Raw genomic sequence first — 20,410 nt, forward strand, 5'->3', positions numbered from 1 at the left:
TTATAGCTTTTACTAGATGAGCAATATTGATAATTTTTTCTTTTCTATTTATAGTTGACAATTGCGACATCTGAGCAGTATTTCTCTTCTCTCTCAGTGTTTCAGAGTTGCTGATGGGAGAGATTGACAGCACTACGCTTCTGTCCCTGCCGCCGACAGAAAAGAGCAGGGTGAGTGTGTGTGTGTGTGTGTGTGTGTGTGTGTGTGTGTGTGTGTGTGTGTGTGTGTGTGTGTGTGTGTGTGTGTGTGTGTCTAAATGTGAGTGCGGATGTTGTTGGAAGCGTGTGTGGGTTGCTTCCTGCGTTGTCTTGCAAGCATATTGTTTCCTCCACACTTCTATACAGACTCGACAGAGTCCCTGACGACGTGAGTCTCCAAGAAACACTTCTTAGAATGGCGCTGATGACAAATTAATCATTTTAATGTCCAAAAGAGACACTCAAATCATTTCCCAGAAACAACTAGAAGTATAGCAACTAGAATAACTAGAAGTCACACTTCCTTCATTAAACCGTATTACCGTAGAGTTGTCATGCTGCTCTGAATCTGTAGTTTACCAAGTAATCACTTGTTATTTAAAGCAGTTCAGTTTTAGTCGAGAAGCTTTTTAAAAGAAGGACCGCTAATAAATGTCACTTAGTACTTGAAGATACTTGAAGAGCAATGTTATTTAGAAATATCAGATCATATTTTCTTATATTTCATACATTCATATAAGCTTTATTTTGCTGCATGTATTTGATCAAAAATACAGAAAAAACTGTAATATTGTGAAATATTATTGCGATTTAAAGTATCTATTTTCTGTTAATATTTATAATTTATTTCTGTGATCAAAGCTGAATTTTTAACATCATTACTCTAGTTATTTGCTGCATTCATTTAATTATAAATACAGTAAAAATTCAGCTGAGAAAAACATTGCATATGGTTTTCCAGTATAGCTTGCACATTTTTCCACATAATTGAACATTTCACCCCAAAAAGACAAAAAGTAAATATGTTTAAAATATAATAATAATTATGTATGTTTAAATAAATAAATACTTAAAATATTTATTTTGTATTATTAATATTATTTATTATTATTTTAGAATCCTAGATAAATATTATATTTAAATAAATTGAAATTGTAATAAAGAAGTCAATATTATTATTATTATAAAAAATAAATAATAAAAACAAAAGCAAAGAAAAAATATGAAAGATTAAGATTAAATTAAAATCTCAGGGCAACTTTAATCTTAAATTGAAATATTTTAGGTCACAGGGATTCAACTGAGAAAAACATTGGGTTTTCCAGTATAGTTTTGCACATTTCACCCCAAAAAGACAACAAAAAACAAACAAAAAATTCTAATATAATAATAATTATGTATGTTTAAATAAATAAATAAATAATATTTTAATTATTGTTAATATTTTGTATTTTTTTATGATTATTTTAAGAATCCTAGATAAATAGATAAATATTATCTATTTAAATATTATCTAAAAAATGTCTAATTTAAAAATGTCTAATTTTTGGATCATTGAGATTTTTTGTATTTATTATTATTATATTAATATAATATATTATTATTATAAAAAATTAATAATTAAAATAAAACAAAGAAAACATATGAAATACTTGTTTACCTACATGTCATGTGGTCATTAATCAACTTTAAAAAAATATGCAAATGTGTTGTTAAATTATTGTAAGATTAAATTTAAATCTCAGGACGACTTAAGAAAATATTTTAGGTCAGAGGGATTCGGCTGAGAAAAACATTGCGTATGGTTTTCCGGTATAGTTTTGCACATTTCACCCCAAAAAGAGAGATAGAAAAAAATTATATTTAAAATATAATAATAAATAAATAAATATGTAATCAATATTAGTGTTGTGTAATTTTTGAATCATTGCTTTTGTATGTTTTATATAAATAAAATAATCAAATAAATTCAAATAAAACAAAGAAAATATTATTTTAATAAAAATAAAATTTTAAAATATTTAAGGTCAAAGGGATTCGGCTGACAAAAAAGTTGCATGTGATTTTCTGGTGTTGAATATGAGTATTTTAGGAGCGTGTGTTCGAATACTGCCTCCTCAATAGTACTTTCAGCCATTATAAATTGAAGTAATACTACAATGGAAGAGCAGAATCTACCCAACAGCCCTCAGAGAAGGAAGTGATATATACTACTACAATCTCACCACATGTATCTGACTCTAACCTCAGCCTCAAAATCCACACAGTTTAATTTCATAATGCACATTGTTATATAGTTTCCTTAAAAATGTAATAACTAGCTCTGCCTTGTTTCCATGTGTGTTTAGTCAATGGAGGACCTGTACAGGGTGGCATCAGGTCCTGAAGGAGGAGGAAAATACGAGCACCAGGACAGTGAGTGAATCCTTCTTCTGTTGTCTTTAGTGATGCATATTGAATATTTTTCACGTCTCATTTAAGTTTGAAGTGTTCTTTGTTCATAAAAGGGATGGCTAATGTTTACCATGTGTGTCATCAGTGAGTCCACAGGAAGTTGATATCATCCTGCAGCGCAGTGAAGGCGGCGTGGACTCGGCTCTCAGTTACGCCAAATCTATCGCCAAATACATGAAGGACATCATCAGCTACGTAGACAAGAGAATCGCTCTCGGTAATGACACTTCTGACACCTCTTTGGTGATTTTTGACATGCATGTGCTTTTACTTTCGTATATTCCTACTAGTGCCAGTCTCTTTTTTTAAAATGCCTTCCAGTTATATAAACAGATCTCTTTATATAAGTGAATTTAAAACCCATTTACTTGTATTTTTTTTCTCTGTCAATAGAGAATGAGTTTTCTAAAGGTCTACAGAGACTCTACCAGTCCTGCAAACAAAACATCATACAGGTACATCATTGTGCTTCCCTCTTCTTGTCTGATTGTGTTTCTGCAGATTGAAAGAACACTAGAAACACTAGTGTTTATGTGGTAAAAAAGTCACCAAAAAATAAACATTAAGGACAAAAACATCTTAGAGTGGTTTACTTCCAGAACAAAAATGTATGGACAATGTACTCACCCCCTTGTCATCCAAGATGTTCATGTCTTTCTTTCTTCAGTCGGAAGAAATTATGTTTTTTTGAGGGAATTATTTCAGGATTTATCTCCATATAGTGGACTTCTATGGTGCCCCCGAGTTTGAACTTCCAAAATGTTTAAATGCAGCTTCGAAGAGCTCTTAATGATCCCAGCCAAGGAAAAAGGGTCTTATCTAGCGAAACAATTGGTTATTTTCTAAAAAATTTTTTACAATATATACTTTTTAACCCTTTAGGCGCCGGGTTTTTTTTTTTTTTTTTTTTTTTTTTTTTTGGAAAAATGCTGGATTTGACATCAAGATTTTAAAAGCTTGTGGCTTGAAAGGGCTTAAAAATAGAGATATACTGTAAATCTGAAAATATGTTGGGCATGACCGAAAGTTTATGTGGGGTGTTAATATACTCATCTAATTTGCATAGTATTCAGGAAATAGTAAATATAGAATTGATGCTTTTTGTATTTTTATCCTCATGCCAAATGATCAGAAAAGAGGAAACCAACAATAAAACAGGACTAAATTATTACTATATTACTGTACTGTATAGTAGTAAAACGATCTAAATGATCAAAAAAGAGGAAAACCACAATAAAACAGCAAAAAGTACTAAATTATTAGTATATTACTATACCCCTGCTGCACTGCGACCACATTGACCCCTGCCACCCCCATCCCCATTGGGCAAAGGGACTAAATGATCACTTGTTTGTGCTTTGTGAACACTCTCGCCTCGCACGGTGGCACTACTGCGCTGCAAAGATGTACCGGGAGACGCACCATTATTAGACGGCCAATCGTCATTTTCAAAAGGCAAATATTCCCCTTCAGAATCGGCAAATAACATTTGCAGCACATCCTCATGGTACAACTTTTTATCAGCCATTTGGAGATTTTTTTTCTCAGAAATCTCACAATTTACTCGCACGCCATGAACTGAACTGCTTCCGCATCAATGATACGATAGTTCACTTGCTCTGTTATTTCCTCAAACACTTTGAATAGGAACATGCCATATAGTGGTAGGGAATACAAATGAGATATTACACCGTATTAGGAAATACAGTCTATTTTATTAAGTATGATGTCTTGTCGCAATTTTGTGACTTTGGCCCTTAGAGGGTTAAAGTGGTCATATGATGCAGTTTTTTTGTTTTCCTTTGTCTTTGGAGTGTTACAAGCTTAAAATCTTAAAACCAAAGAGATATTTATTATAAAAGTTAAGACTCAGCCACGTTTTCCTAGAACGGCTCATTCAAACACACCCCACTGGTCCACATCACAGGGTGAGTAGATTAGCAGAGGACTGTTTCCTGAACCTGGGAGAGCAGCTTACAACGCCAGCTGTACACAAAGGGTTAAGGCTATAAAGTGGCGCAATTCCAACATTGCAAGGAAAGTCTGCGCTTCGGCCTGTTAGTACGTTTTCATATTGAAAGAATTTTCTACTGACTATTTAAACATGAGTTTTGAGCAGTGTAGAGTAGAGTAGTTGTTTCGTGTTCTATCATCGCAAATGCAAACATAGTGTTATGTTTATGCGGCGTGGCACAACGCATAAAAAGACCGTATGAGTCATTATAACATTTACATTTGTTCATTTGGCTGACGCTTTTATCCAAAGCGACTTACAATTGGGGAGAACAGCAAGCGATTCATCCTAAGAGTCAGATCGATACCATATATCAGGCATTGTTAGATGAGTACATGCTATAAAGTAGGGGTGTAAATCGGAGACTTTAAGACGATTCGATACGATACCGATTTCTTAAGCCAACGATTCGATTATTTTCGATACTTCAGAATTCCCTGTGATACGATGCGATTCGATCCGATTCGATTCAATACTAGATATTTTTACGTGATATCTATTAAGTTTCAAATAAATCAACAAAAATAGTAAATAATTTGCCTTTTATTGAGAATACAGAAACAGTATTCTATTCACATAATGTGTATGTTACACTAAAGCAGTTGTGCTCAATGCACTGCAAATAGAACAGCAAATATAAGTTACTGCATCTACAAAGTGCAATCAGATAAATTGTAATAAGAAAAAAAAAAAGTCTAATGCTTATAGTGCAGGTCTACTATGGCCAATTAGCCTATTCACTGTTTTAAAAAGTTTCATTTATACAAAATTGGTTACATTTTGAAAATACAATTTGCATCTTATTAAGAGGTAATGGTCACACATCCTTTGCAGTAGATGAACTGCAAATAGAATACTACTCCACAAAATCAGTTCAAAATCATCGCTCTTGAAAGTCAGACAACAACGTGAGGTGTGTGAACATGAACAACATCATAGATGGACTGTGAAACGAAAGTAACACGTGTGAAGTAGAAGACAATAATGAGGTTAGCGACACCCGCAGCTTAGGAGTAGGTAGTACGCTTACGTCGGAGCCATAGACAGTAAAAGAAAGGTCGGAACGGATTCTAAAAGTAGACAAGTGAACAAACAGGCGGCAAAATAAACACATTAATCGATACTCTTGCGGACGAATCGATGCATTGAATCGGCGGCTGCATAATCGATGCATCGATACGAATCGATTAATATTTACACCCCTACTATAAAGACAAGATCAAGAAAGTAATTTTTTTTTTTTTTTTTGGATCAGATAGATTTGAAAGAGATGAGTTTTTAGCAGTCATTTGAAAACTGTTAAGGAGGCAGCATTCCGGATAGGTGTGGGAAGAACGTTCCACCAGGCAGGAACAGTGACCGAGAATGTTCTGGAAAGTGATTTCATGCCTCTCTGTGGTGGTACAATGAGGCGTCTTTCACTAGACGGATCTCAGTAGTTATGTCCCCACTGGATGCAACAAATGGCTCATCACAATATAAGGGGCGTGACATTTCCTTCACACACTTGAGGTATTCGGCCAATCACAACGCACCGGATAGCTGGCCAATCAGAGAACACCTTGCTTTTCATCAACGATGAGTTTTGTAAAAAATCTAAGCATTTCAGAAAGGTGGGGCAGAGAGGAGCAACATTAATATACAGTATGTGGAAAATGTTTTTTGAACCTCAAACTGCATAAACACATCGCATTGCACCAAATACACAAAATAATGCTCTTTTTAGCAACATCATATGACCCCTTTAACCTCAAAGCATACTACCGTTCAAGACAGTTAGGGTATGTCGAAAAACTCCCATCTCATTTTGTCCTCCAACTTCAAAATCGTCCTCCATCGCTGTTTTACCTTTTGTGTAAAGGCCGTTTGACCTTCTTTGCACGTTCTTTTTGTAAACACTGGGTCGGTACTTCTGAAGCGATGGAGGATGATTTTGCAAATGAGATGGGAGTTTTTTGACATACCCTATTTGTCATGAACCGCAATACACAAAGTTCACACAGAGCTAGACAAGACGAGCATTTGATGTTAAAAAGTATATACATTGTAATTATTTTTTAGAAAATAACCAATCGTTTCACTAGATAAGCCCTTTGAAGCCACATTTAAACTGCATTTTGGAAGTTCAAACTTTCGAGCACCATAGAAGTCCACTATATGGAGAGAAATCCTGAAATGTTTTTCTCAAAAAGCATAATTTCTTTACGACTGGAGAAAGAAAGACATGAACATCTTGAATGACAAGGGGGTGATTATATTATCTGTACATTTTTGTTCTGAAAGTGCTCTACTCCTTTAAAAGACACCTTAAAAGTCATTAAAACACAATGCAAACTGCCATAAAAATGTCTTAAACATAATTCATATAATTTATACAGTATATTTCAAGCAGACTAAATATATTGTAGTGTATGAGTCATAAAGACTATTTTTAAATTGTTTATGATCGTTTTATGGGGTTTTTACTCATTTTTGCACACTGTCAAGCCCCAGTTACTGTTGACTTTTGTTTTACTGAAGAAAAAAAAGCAGCACATTTTTTACATCCTTAAATGTCTGCTGGAAAAAATCTGAATTGAATCCTATGAGAGACTTATCAGTGGATCATGACAGAATTTTAATTATTGTTTAAATACAGAATTATCATTATCATTTTTATATCAACTATTGATTTAAGTGATACTGAATGTGTTATGTTTACTGTACATACAGTAGAGCTGGTTTCTGAAACCTTTCTCTCTCTCTCTCTCAGGAACACATGCCGTTGCTGTCGATCTTCTCTTTGGCTCTCGAGCAGGACTCAGAGCAGAGCTGCGGTTTACAGCAAGCCACAAACAACATCTACACACACTCGTTTCTACAGGTACCACACCTGATCTGACAACACATATCACAGCAGCATGACAGTGTGGAAATAGTTTTGCACATTTCACTACAAAAAGAAAAAAAAATTATACTTAAAATGTAATGATAATAATGTGTAGTTAAATAAATAAATAATCTTTTATTATTATTATTATTATTATCTTGTATTGTTTTTTATTATTATTAATATTTATTATTATTTTCTTTGGAATCCTAGATAAATGGATAAATATTATATTGAATACAATTAAATTTTTAATAAAAAAAGTAATGTCAAATTTTTCGATCATTGAGATTTTTTTGTAATTTTCATACAAAATAAAATATAAAACCATATATTTATTTTTATGTAATACTGTAAATATTGTTAATTATTTAAATAATTATAGTATTTATTATATTGTAAATGTATGATATTATATTATATTATATTATATTGTGTTATTAAAGTATTATATTATTATATTTTTCTTATGCAATAACAATGTCTAATTTTTGGATCATTGAGATATTTTTGTATTTTTATATAAAATAATATATAAAAACTATTTTAATTTTTATATAATACAGAACACATGAATTATTTAAATATAATATTATATTGTAAATTTATTGTTTTAAATTATATAATTTTTTTATGTAATATTTTTTTATGTAATATTTTTTTTAAATAAAATAATGTATAAAAACCATTTTATTTTTTAGAATACATTAAATATTGTATTTAAATTGATTATTTAAATATTATATTATAATATAATATTATATCATATTTATTATAAAATAACATTTTAATTTAAAAACATGTTATGTCTAATTCTTGGATCATTAACATTTAATATATAAAATAATATAATATAATAATATATGTTTTTTTAATAAAACAGTAAATATTGTATTTAAATAATTAATTGTATTAATTTAAAGTATAATATTTAATATATTATTAAATGTTATATTATATTATATTTATTATATTATATTATATTATATTATATTATATTATATTATATTATATTATATTATATTATATTATATTATATTCAAATGCAAGCATTAAAGCCTAACTTTGTATCATTACATTTTTGGTTGTTGTTGTTGTTTTGCATTATTTCTAATACAGTTTTTCCTTATGACATTTTTATTTCTCATTGATTTCATTTATTGGATGACCTAGGTGTGTTCTTGGCAGGTTTTGTGAGATTCACCCAAGCAGATCTAATAAAAAAAACAACTAAAATGAAAAGATTCCTTCTCTTTTTTCATTCAGCCCATGACGCAGCGCAGACAGGAACATGAGAAGAAGCGCAGAGACATTAAAGAGCTGTGGCAGAGGGCCAAGAGAAAACTGGTAGAGATATATTCTGACCCTGCTAAAGATAAATGTGTTTTTGTGTTCATGCATTTAGAGATATCTGTGTTTGTGCTCATCAGGCCGATGCTGAGAGTAACCTGCGTAAAGCACGTCACCTGTACATGAGCCGCTGTGAGGAGTACGAGAGAGCTAGGACAGTGGCCAATAAAGTAGAAGAGGAACAAAGCGGAACAGGAAGTGGCTCAACCACTAAAGCACTGGACAAGAAGAGACGACTAGAAGAGGAAGCACGCAACAAGGTCAGCCAGCTCAAACAGGAAATGACCTAACAATCTAATGTCACACATTTTGTGTAAATATGTGTGTGTATATATATATATATATATATATATATATATATATATGTATATTCAAATGTATATTCAAATGTAAAAATTAAAGTCTTATATCTGGATCATAACTTTTTTTCTATAAAGAAAATTGCATAATTGCATTTTTTTCTGTATTTAGGATCGTAGGATTTTAAGATTGTTTTCATGAAAATTGAAGACATTTTTATTGTAATCCAGTTATGTCGGTATGCATAACAGTGATGAGAGTTTGGGATGTTTTTGTCATGAAAATAATGTCACAGTGCAAAAAAATCTTAAAATAGGCTTCATTTTCCTAATAGGTTATTTCCACCTTCGGGGTGATTCAGAAGTACTTATGGGCTAGGGCTTTGTTGTTTTTAAGTGTTCCATCCTTATAAAATAAGTCAGTCAGTTTAAATTCTACATCCCATTTAAAATGGATATGTTTGTGTCCGCAGGCGGAGGAGGCCGAGGCGACGTATCGCACCTGCATCGCAGACGCCACGACACAGCAGCAGGAGCTGGAGGACACGAAGGTGAATGTGCTCAAACAGATCCAAGAACTCATCAGACAGACTGACCAGATCCTGCGAGCGGTGAGTTTGTTAATTTTATCATTGCTTTCTATTTAATTTTTTGTAGATTTTTTATTTATATATTATTTTTTTTATTTTTTGCCATCTAGAATATTTTAGGATAATTTTAGGATATTTTCTTTGCAGTTAAATATATTTTTATTGTTTTCCTATTATTATTGTTATAAAATGTTTATTTTTGTATATTTATTCTTCTATTATATACTTATTTATTTAATTAATTAATATAATTATTGTTATTACTGTATTTCATGTATTTATTTAGTTATTTTTCATACATTTTAATATTGTATTATTATAAAACATTATTATTATTATTGTTATTGCTTTGTTTACATTTTATACATTTATTTATTATATATATTTATTTATTTAATTTGTATATTTTTGCCATTTAGAATATTTTGGGATAATTTTAGGATTTTAACATTATTTTCATGACTTTTTTTTATTTATATTTGTATTATTATAAATTATTATTATTATTATTATTGCTTTCTATTTACATTTTTATACATTATTTATTATATATTTTTATTTATTTATTTAATATGTATATTTTTTGCCATATTGAATATTTTAGGATTTTAACATTTTTTTCATGATTTTTTTTTCACTTAATTACAGATTTAGACTTTTTTTTCATTGGAAGACAATCTGCAGTTTATTGCAAAAATGGAATCATTTTAAAATATTAAAGTATCAACAAGTTTAAAATTCACTGTACCAATTTTTTTTATTTTGATATAAAATCAATATTTTACAAAATATCTTTGAATCCAAAATTTAAAGTTGATATAAAAAATCTGAGGTTCCTGTGAGATTCTGTCACGTTACACCACAAACAGCCACCGGGTGCCATCCATGCCGACTTTTTTTAATGAATTTTTCTGTTATAAATGTCCAAATCCCTCTTTCAATATTACTTCTAGGTTGAAACTTGAGATATAAAAAAAGGATTTAAAAAAAATACGTAATTTGTCACTTGATGCCACCCACTTAGGGAGGAGACCGCTAAAAGATTTTAAAGTACCGTTTTTTTAAAATGATTTCACAGGATTAATTTTGAGGTTTTAAGCTTTCAAATGATAATTTAGGATGATTACTAAGAAAAAAGACAACGAAAAAAGAGCGTCAACAGGCCCACCGGTGGGCTGCTGGCATTTAAGGGATTATGAAAAAGGGACACAAGTAACTTCTTCCCAAAGTCAGTAATCTCACATACTACTCAGAACAGCTGGTATGTGAATGGAGATGATTGTGTGGTCACATTTGTTACTGTATAATATCATAAATGTTCTATTTGGGATACACTGAGCCTATTCTCTCATACCAGCAGAACAGCTAGTATGTGAATGGGAATGATTGTGTGCTTCAAGTTCTGGTTTTCAAGCTTGATTTAACTGGACAGAGTGATTTTGCGATTTTATGTTCTGGTTGTGTTTAATACATCCTCTCTCTCTCTCTCCAGTGCACCATCTCATACTATCAGACGATGCATGTGCAGACAGCAGCACTGCCAGTCCATTTCCAGACGCTCTGTGAGAGCTGTAAGCTGTTTGATCCGGGTCAGCAGTACGCCGCCTTTGTCAAAAACCTGCAGCTCCGCACAGAGTTGCCCATACAGTACCAGTTTGAGCCGTACTCCGCGTCCAGCCATCAGTAAGATGACATCCTGTTAGAGCACATCATTTGCTTTAAAGATCAGTAGTAAAGAACAAAGCGTATAGGAGTAGGTGACTTCCAGAACAAAAATGTACAGATAATTTACTCACCCTCTTGTCATCCAAGATGTTCATGTCTTTCTTTCTTCAGTCATAAAGAAATTATATATTTTGAGGAAAACATTTCAGGATTTCTCTCCATGAGTTTGAACTTTCAAAGTGCAGTTTTAAATGCAGCTTCAAAGGGCTTGATCCCAGCTGAGGAATAAGGTTCTTCTCTAGCAAAACGATTTTCTACAAAAAAGAAATAAATGAAAATGTATAGATTATTTAACCCCAAATGCTCGCCTTGTCTAGCTCTGCGATGCGCATGTGGTTCAAGACAGTTAGGATATGTAAAAAAAAAAATCACATCTCATTTTCAAAATCATCCGACATGGGTGCAGAAGTACTGACCCAGTGTTTACAAAGTGAACGTGCAAAAGAAGGTCAAATGCCCTTTACAAGAAAAAAATAAAACAGCGATATAGAATGATTTTTAAGATATTATATGTCATTTTTTGTTCTGGAAGTGAACTACTGCTTTAATGAGATTCACGAATTGATTGCAATATTGTTTTGAATTCAGAAGGAAATTGAATTGATATTTTTTAATTAGGAATGTTCGGACCCGTAACAACAGTCTCTGTAATGACCAACGGCAGAACAGCTCTGAAGCTCCGCCCACGGCAGAGGAGGCGGGATTAGGAGAAGGGACTGTGGTTAAACAGAGACGAGGTCAAGGTCAGCTTTACAGACAACAAATGCTTTTATTGCTATTAGTGTGAATGCCACAAATCTTTGTATTGTAATTTTAAAATGAATAGAGCGCTCATGTGGACTTGTGTGCTGTTTTGTTTATGCAGGTAGAGACCATCATCAAGCTCATAAGTCCTGGCCGTCCACCCTGAGTGACACTGACAGCGTCGGTCCTGGAAGTGGACTGGGCTCCCCGACTTCCAGCACAGGTATGAAACAAATCCAGACCAGTCTGCTTTACAGTAAAAAAAAAAAAAAAATTTTTAGAAATAATGTTGTGTAATGTTTTGGTCTCAGGTGACATCTCAAAACCTTCAAGGCCAGTTTCTGCAGCCACATTGTCATCCAATGAAGACTTGGAGGAGCGAGATGGTGCCATGACCCCGTTTGAACAAAGTGAGTGACCGATTACAAGCAGCAAACCTAAAGGAGTAGTTCACCCAAAAAAAAAAATTTTACACAATGTAGATTTTTTTTTCCATCAGATTTGTTGAAATGTAGCATTCCATCACTTGCTCACCAATTAATCCTTTGCAGTGAATGGGTGCCGTCAGTATGAGAGTCCAAACAGATGATTAAAACATCACAATAATCCACACCACTTCAGTGCATCAGTTAACATCTTGAGAAGACAAAAGCTGCTTGTTTGTAAGAAACAAATCCATCATTTAGACATTTTAACTTTAAATCACTATTTTGTCTTGTTTCCAGCCAAAATATCAAAAAATTCTTAAATCAAGAACCATTTTCTAGACAAGTACAATTTATTTTCTTGTTTTCAGTAAAAACAAATCAACATTAAGTAAGTTTTTGCTTAGAACAAGCTAAATAATCTGCCAATGTGGTAAGAAAAAAAAATCTTTTTTCAAACAGAAAACAAGATTATTTTTCTTACCCCATTGGCAGATTAATTTGCTTGTTTCAAGCAAAAGCGCACTTAATTTTGACCTATTTTTTGCTAAAAACAAGAAAATCATTTTTACTTGTCTAGAAAATCCTTCTTGATTTAAGAATTTTTAGATATTTTGGCTGGGAACAAGACAAAAAATCTAAGTAAGAGAGGCATTTTTTGTAGTGCTTCTTCCAGCTAAAATATAATAGCTGTCCATAATTCATAATAACACTTCCTCCAGTAAAAAAAAGTGGTCTGGTCTGAATCAGGAGAGAAATCTGCACAGATAAAGCACTGTTTTTAAGCCAAAACATAATTTAATTCAAAACAGCTCTAAACGGATATGTGGCTGGATTTTAATGTGAGAATCAACAGGATTTGGACTTTTTCACCGGAGGAAGCGCTATTATGGATTATGGACTAGTATTTTGGCCCTGAAGTTATTAAAACATCTCAATAATGAATTTGTTTCTTACAAACATGTAGCTTTTGACATCACAGGATGTTAATTGATGGACTAGAGTGTTTCTTGTGGATTATTGTGATGTTTTTAATCAGCTGTCTGACGGCACCCATTCACTGCAGTGGATCCATTGGTGAGCAAGTGATGGAATGACACATTTCTCCAAATCTGATGAAGAAACAAACTCATCTACATCCTGGATGGCACATTGTCAGCTAATTTTCAGATATTAAGAGATCTTGATTAGTATATCTAGTTCTGTGTAGTACATATTAGTGATATATGTTGATTGAGTCTGGGTGTTTGTTGTGTTTTAGGTATAAATGGGATTGAACCCGAAAACACGGCACCCACTGGACCTTTCAGAAATGTTGGATTGTCCAAAGCTGCAAAAACCCATCGGCTGCGCAAACTGCGCACACCATCAAAGTGCAGGGAGTGTGACAGCTATGTTTACTTCCAGGGTGCAGAATGTGAGGAGGTGAGACTGTTTCAGTGAATTTATATTGTTGACAGAATCACATAAAACTGCAAATCAGCTGATCAATTATGAAAGCTTCCGTTTATGCTGTAAAGCAGCTCTACAGAAGACAGTAGTGTTATTTCAGTTCGAGTTTTGTTCTCATCTGATAGTGTAAGGTGTGTTTGTGTGTTTCAGTGTTTCCTGGCGTGTCATAAGAAGTGTCTGGAGTCTCTGGCCATCCAATGCGGTCATAAGAAGCTCCAGGGCCGCCTGCAGCTCTTCGGCCGTGATTTCTCTCAGGTTCTGCAGGGCGATGTGGAAGGCGTTCCCTTCATTATCAAGAAATGCATCACAGAGATTGAGAGGAGAGCACTCAAAATGAAGGTGCGTGAGGATAGCTTTGAATAGAATCAAGCTGTTCTTCCTGATATCTGATAGGTTTCCTCATTGCTTCATTTGCATACCAATTCTGATTCAGTTTATCTTTGCCATTCAAAATGCCATCTTCCTAATTCTCATCTAGGCTACCAGAAAATTCAAAAATATAAACATAGCAATAGCAAATAAGCATATTTGTCCATTAAATACATGTGATATGCACATAAATAATAATTTAATTTGGTTGTTTCAGGGTTAGTACTTTTTGAAATGTAAGGCCTGAAAAATAGCAATATACCTGAAGGTCATTGAAAAGCGTTTGAATTATTGAAAGTCAATGTATCTATGAAATAAGTGTTTAAACATTACAGTGCTCATGATCACTTATTCATGATCAAGTATTTATTACAATATATACTTATAAATTAAACATTCACGTCAATGGCATGAGATGACTGGCTGCTTTTAACTGCTTTCCTATTGAACTGTCACTAACTGAAGTGCAGTGCTCAAACTATTTCAAATATAGTGAATTAAGCTACAAACTCCATCATGATGGTTTCCATATAACATGAGCTGCAGCTCTTCATATTAATGGAGTGTTTCACAAGTTAGCAGTAAACTGGTTACCTCACCTTAATCTGTCCATAGATTTGTGTTGGATATTATGTTTGGAATGGAAATATTGATATTTTATTGGTAAACATCATATGAATCACAAATCATTTGATTCAGATCGGGACTTTGTGTATCGCAAATCAATAATTGAAGCAGGGTTCACGAATCATTGATTTCGATCAGAACTTCGGAGTGGGTTTGTGAATCATTTGATTCAGATGGGTTTTGCAAATCATTTCACAAATCATTTGATTTCGATCTGAACTTTGGAGCGGGTTCGAGAATAATTTGATTCAGATTGGTTTTGCAAATCATTTCGCAAATCATCGATTTAGATTGGAACTTCGGAGCGGTTTCACAAATCATTTGATTTAGATAAAAACTTCGGAGCGTGTTCATGAATCATTTCATTTAGATTGGAACTTCGGAGTGGATTCACAAATCATTTGATTCAGATTGGAACTTCAGATTTTTTGAATCTTTTCATTCAAAACGGAACTTTGGAGAGCAGATTTTGGATGATTCGATTCAGATCGTTAACCGGCAAATCGTCTGATTCAGATCGGAACTTCTGAGCTGGTTCACAAGTCATTTGATTCAAATCGGTTTTGCAAATCATTTGATTTCGATCTGAACTTCGGAGCGGATTCGCAAATCATCTAATTCAGATAGGAACTTTGGAGCAGGTTTGCGAATCATTTCATTTAGATCAAAACTTTAGAGCAGGTTCACAAATCATTTGATTCAGATTGAAACTTTGGACCATATTCGTGAATAATTTCATTCAAAACGGAACTTTGGAGAGCAGATTTTGGATAATCCGATTCAGATCGGTAACCCGCAATTCATCCGATTCAGATCGGAACTTCGTAGCGAGTTTGCAAAGCTTTTGAATCAAAACAGTACCTCGAAAGATGGATCTCGGATCATTTGATTTAGATCGAGACTTTGGTGCGGGTTTGCAAATAATTTCACAAATCATTTGATTTCGATCTGAACTTCAGAGCGGGTTCGAGAATAATTTGATTCAGATTGGTTTTGCAAATCATTGATTTAGATTAAAACTTCGGAGCGTGTTCATGAATCATTTGATTCAGATTGGAACTTCAGATTTTTTAAATCTTTTCATTCAAAACGGAACTTTGGAGAGCAGATTTTGGATAATCCGATTCAGATCGGTAACCCGCAATTCATCCGATTCAGATCGGAACTTCGTAGCGAGTTTGCAAAGCTTTTGAATCAAAACAGTACCTCGAAACATGGATCTCGGATCATTTGATTTAGATCGAGACTTTGGTGCGGGTTTGCAAATAATTTCACAAATCATTTGATTTCGATCTGAACTTCAGAGCGGGTTCGAGAATAATTTGATTCAGATTGGTTTTGCAAATCATTGATTTAGATTAAAACTTCGGAGCGTGTTCATGAAACATTTGATTCAGATTGGAACTTCAGATTTTTTAAATCTTTTCATTCAAAACGGAACTTTGGAGAGCAGATTTTGGATGATTCGATTCAGATTGTTAACCGGCAAATCATCTGATTCAGATCGGAACTTTGGAGCAGGTTCACAAATGATTTGATTCAGATTGAAACTTTGGACCATATTTGTGAATAATTTCATTCAAAACGGAACTTTGGAGAGCAGATTTTGGATAATCCGATTCAGATCGGAAACCCGCAATTCATCTGATTCAGATCGGAACTTCGTAGCGAGTTTGCAAAGCTTTTGAATCAAAACAGTACCTCAAAACATGGATCTCGGATCATTTGATTTAGATCGAGACTTTGGTGCGGGTTTGCAAATCATTTCACAAATCATTTGATTTCGATCTGAACTTCAGAGCGGGTTCGAGAATAATTTGATTCAGATTGGTTTTGCAAATCATTTCGCAAATCATTGATTTAGATTAAAACTTCGGAGCGTGTTCATGAATCATTTGATTCAGATTGGAACTTCAGATTTTTTAAATCTTTTTATTCAAAACGGAACTTTGGAGAGCAGATTTTGGATGATTCGATTCAGATTGTTAACCGGCAAATCATCTGATTCAGATCGGAACTTTGGAGCAGGTTTGCGAATCATTTCATTTAGATCAAAACTTTAGAGCAGGTTCACAAATCATTTGATTCAGATCGGAACTTTGGACCATGTTCGTGAATAATTTCATTCAAAACCGAACTTTGGAGTGCAGATTTTGGATAATCCGATTCAGATCGGTAACCTGCAAATCATCTGATTCAGTTTGGAACTTCGTAGCGAGTTTGCAAAGCTTTTGAATCAAAACAGTACCTCGAAACATGGATCTCGGATCATTTGATTTAGATCGAGACTTTGGTGCGGGTTTGCAAATCATTGGATTCAGATGGGGACTTCGGAGCGTGTTCACAAACCATTTGATTCAGGTCAGAACATTAGTGTAGGTTTATGAACTTCAAATCGAAGCGGGTTAGCGAATAATTCGATTGAGATCGAGACTGTGGTGCGGGTTTGCGGGTAATTTGATTCAGATCAAAACTTGTGTGCAGTTTCGCGAATCATTTGATTCAGTTTGGGACTTCAGAGCAGGCTCGTTTTTTCTTAAACAGTAGAAAACATCAGACCATTAAGGCAGCACAGTTATAAAAACAAAACTAAGAAAAAATTAAGAAAGTATACAATTAATTAACCATGGTTTTACTGTAGTAAAAGTGTAGTAACAATGTTTTTTGTAACCTTTGATCTTTGATACTGTACAAAGTTTGATCATGTTCATCATTTAGAGGCCTTTGTGCATCAAAATGAATACGTTTCTATGGATGTCTTTAGGGAATCTATCGTGTGAATGGAGTGAAGACGCGTGTGGAGAAGCTGTGCCAGGCGTTTGAGAACGGTAAAGAACTGGTGGAGCTCTCTCAGGCGTCTCCACACGACATCAGTAACGTGCTGAAGCTCTACCTCAGACAGGTGAGTCACCTGACACTGGTACATGTCTGTTAGAGAAGTTTAATATGCCTTTTTTTAATCTTGAACAGCATCATAATCATTGTCTCCTTCTCAGCTCCCGGAGCCCATCATGCCCTTCCGTATGTATAATGATCTGATGGGACTGGCAAAGGAAAGCCTGAACTCAGACGCTTTGGAGGCCAGTGAGGGCGTGAAAAGCCCAGAGCTGGTGGATCGTGGGTCAGAAACCGAACCTGAAGTGTTGATCTTAGTGAAGAAGCTCAGAGAGCTGCTCAAGCGCTTGCCACCTGCTAACATCGCCACGCTCAAGTACATCATTCGGCACCTGAACAGGTCAGATTCTACACCGTCATACCTTAAAAAACATATTCATAACGTATAAACTCAGTGCCATATAAAATGATGTATAGATTGTATATTCTTAAAATTAAAGGTATAAGAAAACCTAAGTTGCATATCAATAATAAGTTAATAATTACTAATATTAAATCAAAATATTGACACTTTGCTCTAAAAAATTGACACTTTTTATCAAAAAAGTGATAAAATGTTTAAATGTATCATTAAATATATTAGTGATAATACTAAAAGCCTATAACTTTATTTAATAATAATTATTATTTTAATAATTCTATAATTATACAAATGTAAACATTTCAAATAATATTTTATTTAAAATAAAAATATTAATAATGTATTAGTTTAAGTATATACATTTTAATATTTGATCAATTTGACTAATAATCCAATAATAATTTAATAGTTAATTTAGGCTTTAATGTTTTCATCATTTAAATATATTAGGGATTTTACTAAAAGCCTATAACTTTATTTAATAATAATTATAATTTTAATAATTCTATAATTATACAAATATAAACATTTTAAATAATATTTAATATTTAAAATAAAAATATTAATAATGTATTAGTTTTAGTATGTACGTTTTAATATTTGATCAATTTGACTAATAATCCAATAATAATTTAATAGTTAATTTAGGTTTTAATGTTTTCATCATTTAAATATATTAGGGATTTTACTAAAAGCCTATAACTTTGTTTTAATTTTTATAATACAAAAATTATAATTATTATTAAATAATTAAATAATATTTTATAATACTTAAAATAAAAATATTAATAAAGTAATAGTTTAAGTATCTAAGTTTTAATATTTTACTAATTTGTCTAATAATCCAATAATAATTTAATAGTTCATTTAGGTTTTAATGTTTTCATCATTTAAATATATTAGGGATTTTACTAAAAGCCTATAACTTTATTTAATAATAATTATAATTTTGTATTATAAAAATCAAAACAATTAAATAATATTTTTTAATACTGAAAATAAAGATATAATAATAAAGTAATAGTTTAAGTATCTAAGTTTTGATATTTTACTAATTTGTCTAATAATCTAATAATAATGTAATAGTTTAAGTAATAAAGTTTTAATATTTTAATAATTTAAATCAAATAATAATGTAATAGTTTAAGTAATAAAGTTTTAATATTTTAATAATTTAAATCAAATAATAGTTTAATAGTTTATGTATTTAAGTTTTTATATTTAAATAATCTGAGTCTAATAATCTCATAATAAATTAATAGTTTTTAAACATTTAAATATTTTAATAATAATTTAAAAATATAATATTTTAATAATAAACTAATAATTTCACAGTTTAAGATTAAAATTTTAATTTAAGTAAAAACATTTAATCATTTCAATTATAGAAGTTCAGCAAAAAAAAAAAAAAAACTAAAAAGATATGCAATAACAAAATAATTTAATAACTGGACACATCTTTGGATTGCATTTCCTTTATGAATATAAAATTAAGAACAATGGTTAAAATGGTTGCTACTTAAAATATCAACTTTGCTAGACTTTTCTGAAGTTTGCTGCCATTTAGCACAGAATACAAAATGTTGTATAAAGTTTATGCTGAAGGATTCTTGTTTCTCTCGGTTAGAGTGTCTGAGTTGGAGCAGGATAATAAAATGAGCGCCAGTAATTTAGGTATCGTGTTCGGGCCGACCCTGATGAGACCCAAACCCACCGGAGCCACGGTGTCGCTGTCGTCTCTGGTGGATTACCCTCATCAGGCGCGAATCGTAGAGGCTCTGATCGTCTTCCGGCAGAACATCTTCATCTCGTCCTCATCCTCTTCCTCAGTCAGCTCTCCAGGACAGAGCCAGGTCTGCACACAGTCATATCTGATCTGATGTAGTTTACAGGTTTATACGGGAGCGTCAGCGATTGAGGATTGATGGGGTTTAATCACAGCACATTTCTGATGTTTTGTGTTCTTGTGCGCTGCTCTGATTTTAATATATTCCTTTATTCAGGACTGTGAGACTGGAAATAATGAAGAGCCAACAGAGCGGATCTGGAATGTGGTGAGATAAATATACTATATAATATATTACAATGAATAGTAGAACTATATTAAATATTAAATAAATAACTAAGATAAAGAGGATCTGGAAAGTGTTAATTTTTTTTTTTTTTTTTAATCAAATGTATAGATTTAAATATTAATAATAAAATATTTAAATATTAAAAATGCTTAGGTTCTTCAAAAAAGGCAAACAGACTGGTCT

At 32.5% G+C, this 20,410-nt stretch overlaps 1 protein-coding gene across 1 annotated transcript in view; it reads left to right on the forward strand.

Annotated features, from left to right (window-relative positions):
- The window catches only part of arhgap45a (Rho GTPase activating protein 45a), a 39,908-nt gene that overhangs the window by 18,440 nt on the left and 1,058 nt on the right, over positions 1 to 20,410 (forward strand). Inside the window, exons 4-21 of the mRNA XM_073848464.1 lie at positions 98 to 170; positions 2,327 to 2,393; positions 2,518 to 2,649; positions 2,826 to 2,887; positions 7,199 to 7,309; positions 8,582 to 8,662; positions 8,746 to 8,925; positions 9,438 to 9,575; positions 11,047 to 11,237; positions 11,898 to 12,022; positions 12,145 to 12,246; positions 12,335 to 12,433; positions 13,710 to 13,873; positions 14,051 to 14,239; positions 17,661 to 17,798; positions 17,893 to 18,131; positions 19,780 to 20,005; positions 20,156 to 20,206. Of these exons, the coding sequence (XP_073704565.1) occupies positions 98 to 170; positions 2,327 to 2,393; positions 2,518 to 2,649; positions 2,826 to 2,887; positions 7,199 to 7,309; positions 8,582 to 8,662; positions 8,746 to 8,925; positions 9,438 to 9,575; positions 11,047 to 11,237; positions 11,898 to 12,022; positions 12,145 to 12,246; positions 12,335 to 12,433; positions 13,710 to 13,873; positions 14,051 to 14,239; positions 17,661 to 17,798; positions 17,893 to 18,131; positions 19,780 to 20,005; positions 20,156 to 20,206 (2,368 nt within the window). The remainder of the gene's footprint in view (positions 1 to 97; positions 171 to 2,326; positions 2,394 to 2,517; positions 2,650 to 2,825; positions 2,888 to 7,198; positions 7,310 to 8,581; positions 8,663 to 8,745; positions 8,926 to 9,437; positions 9,576 to 11,046; positions 11,238 to 11,897; positions 12,023 to 12,144; positions 12,247 to 12,334; positions 12,434 to 13,709; positions 13,874 to 14,050; positions 14,240 to 17,660; positions 17,799 to 17,892; positions 18,132 to 19,779; positions 20,006 to 20,155; positions 20,207 to 20,410) is intronic.

Source organism: Garra rufa, chromosome 10 (assembly GCF_049309525.1).
Source record: "Garra rufa chromosome 10, GarRuf1.0, whole genome shotgun sequence".
Lineage (NCBI taxonomy): Eukaryota > Metazoa > Chordata > Actinopteri > Cypriniformes > Cyprinidae > Garra > Garra rufa.